This window comes from Kryptolebias marmoratus, unplaced genomic scaffold (genome assembly GCF_001649575.2).
Source record: "Kryptolebias marmoratus isolate JLee-2015 unplaced genomic scaffold, ASM164957v2 Scaffold263, whole genome shotgun sequence".
Taxonomy (NCBI): Eukaryota; Metazoa; Chordata; class Actinopteri; order Cyprinodontiformes; family Rivulidae; genus Kryptolebias; species Kryptolebias marmoratus.
The window spans coordinates 1-1234 of NW_023665997.1; the positions used below are offsets into that span (position 1 = coordinate 1).

At 53.6% G+C, this 1234-nt stretch overlaps 1 protein-coding gene across 1 annotated transcript in view; it reads right to left on the reverse strand.

Moving 5' to 3' along the window:
* Positions 1–125: 125 nt before the first annotated feature.
* Positions 126–1234, reverse strand: part of lrp6 (low density lipoprotein receptor-related protein 6) — a gene marked incomplete at both ends in the record, with an annotated part of 5026 nt that continues 3917 nt past the window's right edge. The window contains 3 exon segments of the mRNA XM_017405415.2: positions 126–362; positions 445–570; positions 679–888. Of these exon segments, the coding sequence (XP_017260904.2) occupies positions 126–362; positions 445–570; positions 679–888 (573 nt within the window).

Consider the following 1234-nt stretch of genomic DNA (forward strand, 5'->3'; position numbering starts at 1 on the left):
CTGAGTCGGTCTGAGTCGGTCTGAGTCGGGTCTGAGTCAGGTCACCGTCGGGTCACCAATAGTTTAGGAGACCTGGTTTTGACTTGTACTCCTGGTTCCCGGGCCTGGACCCGACCTGCTCTCACCTTCACACTCGTTCTCATCGGACTTGTCCTGGCAGTCGATGTCTCCGTTGCAGCGCAGACTCATGTCGATGCACTGCCTGCTGTCACACTGGAACTCGGACTCGGAGCAGACGGGACAGTCCTCTTCGTCGCTGCTGTCGTCACACTCCTCATAACCGTCGCACCTCCAGGTGTTCGGGATGCAGTCCACGTCCCCGGACCTGCAGGTGAACTGCTTGGGCGAACAGGTGGGCGGTTCTGAAAACAAAAGAACGGGTCGGTCCATGAACCCACTGACCACTTCGCAGCTCTGCACTCGGCAGCAACAGGTGAGTTTTACCTCCGCAGGTGAGCTCGTCTGGCAGCAGCACCAGGTGGATGGGACACGAGCAGCGAGTCGTCCCGTCTCCTTTAATGATGCAGATGTGGGAGCAGCCGCCGTTATCATTAGTACACAGGTGTTTACCTGCACAAGATGGAGGTCAGATCTTTAATGGAGGTGGTTTATTCATGATTCCAATCTTCTCCGACACAAACAGAAGCAAATGAAAGTTCAACAGGAGGCTGGACTCACGGTACTCCTTCATGTCCAGCTCGTGCACGGCGTGGATGTCACTCAGGTAGGCAACTCGCGCCTGCACCTTGGTTCGGCCCTCCCTCGTGGTCTTGTCGATGCGTTCGATCATCTGCTGCTGCTTGTCGATCCAGTACAGGTGGTTCCCGAACACCGTCAGGCCCACAGGCTGCAGGATGTTCGAGTCCGCGATCACGACCCGATTGGCTCCTGCAGCGTTTAACAAAATAAAAGCACCAGGGAGAGGGGGGAAGACAACAAAACAAGGGAGATAACTTCAGGAACAAAGGCAACAAAACGGGTGAGGAGCTGAGGGGGGAGGCAGGGGAGGCGGGGGAGGGAATAAATAACCATGAATAAATATCTACACTCACTAGATTCACTCTGAAACCAGATGTGAGGTTCAGTTAATCTATTTGGCTTCAAACAGATGTTTCTGAGCTGGTTTTAGAATCAAGAAGGTTCAATTCTGACCCGGTTTAGATGGATGGACATTGGATGGATGGATGGATGGATGGATGGATGGATGTTGGATGGATGGATGGATGGATGGATG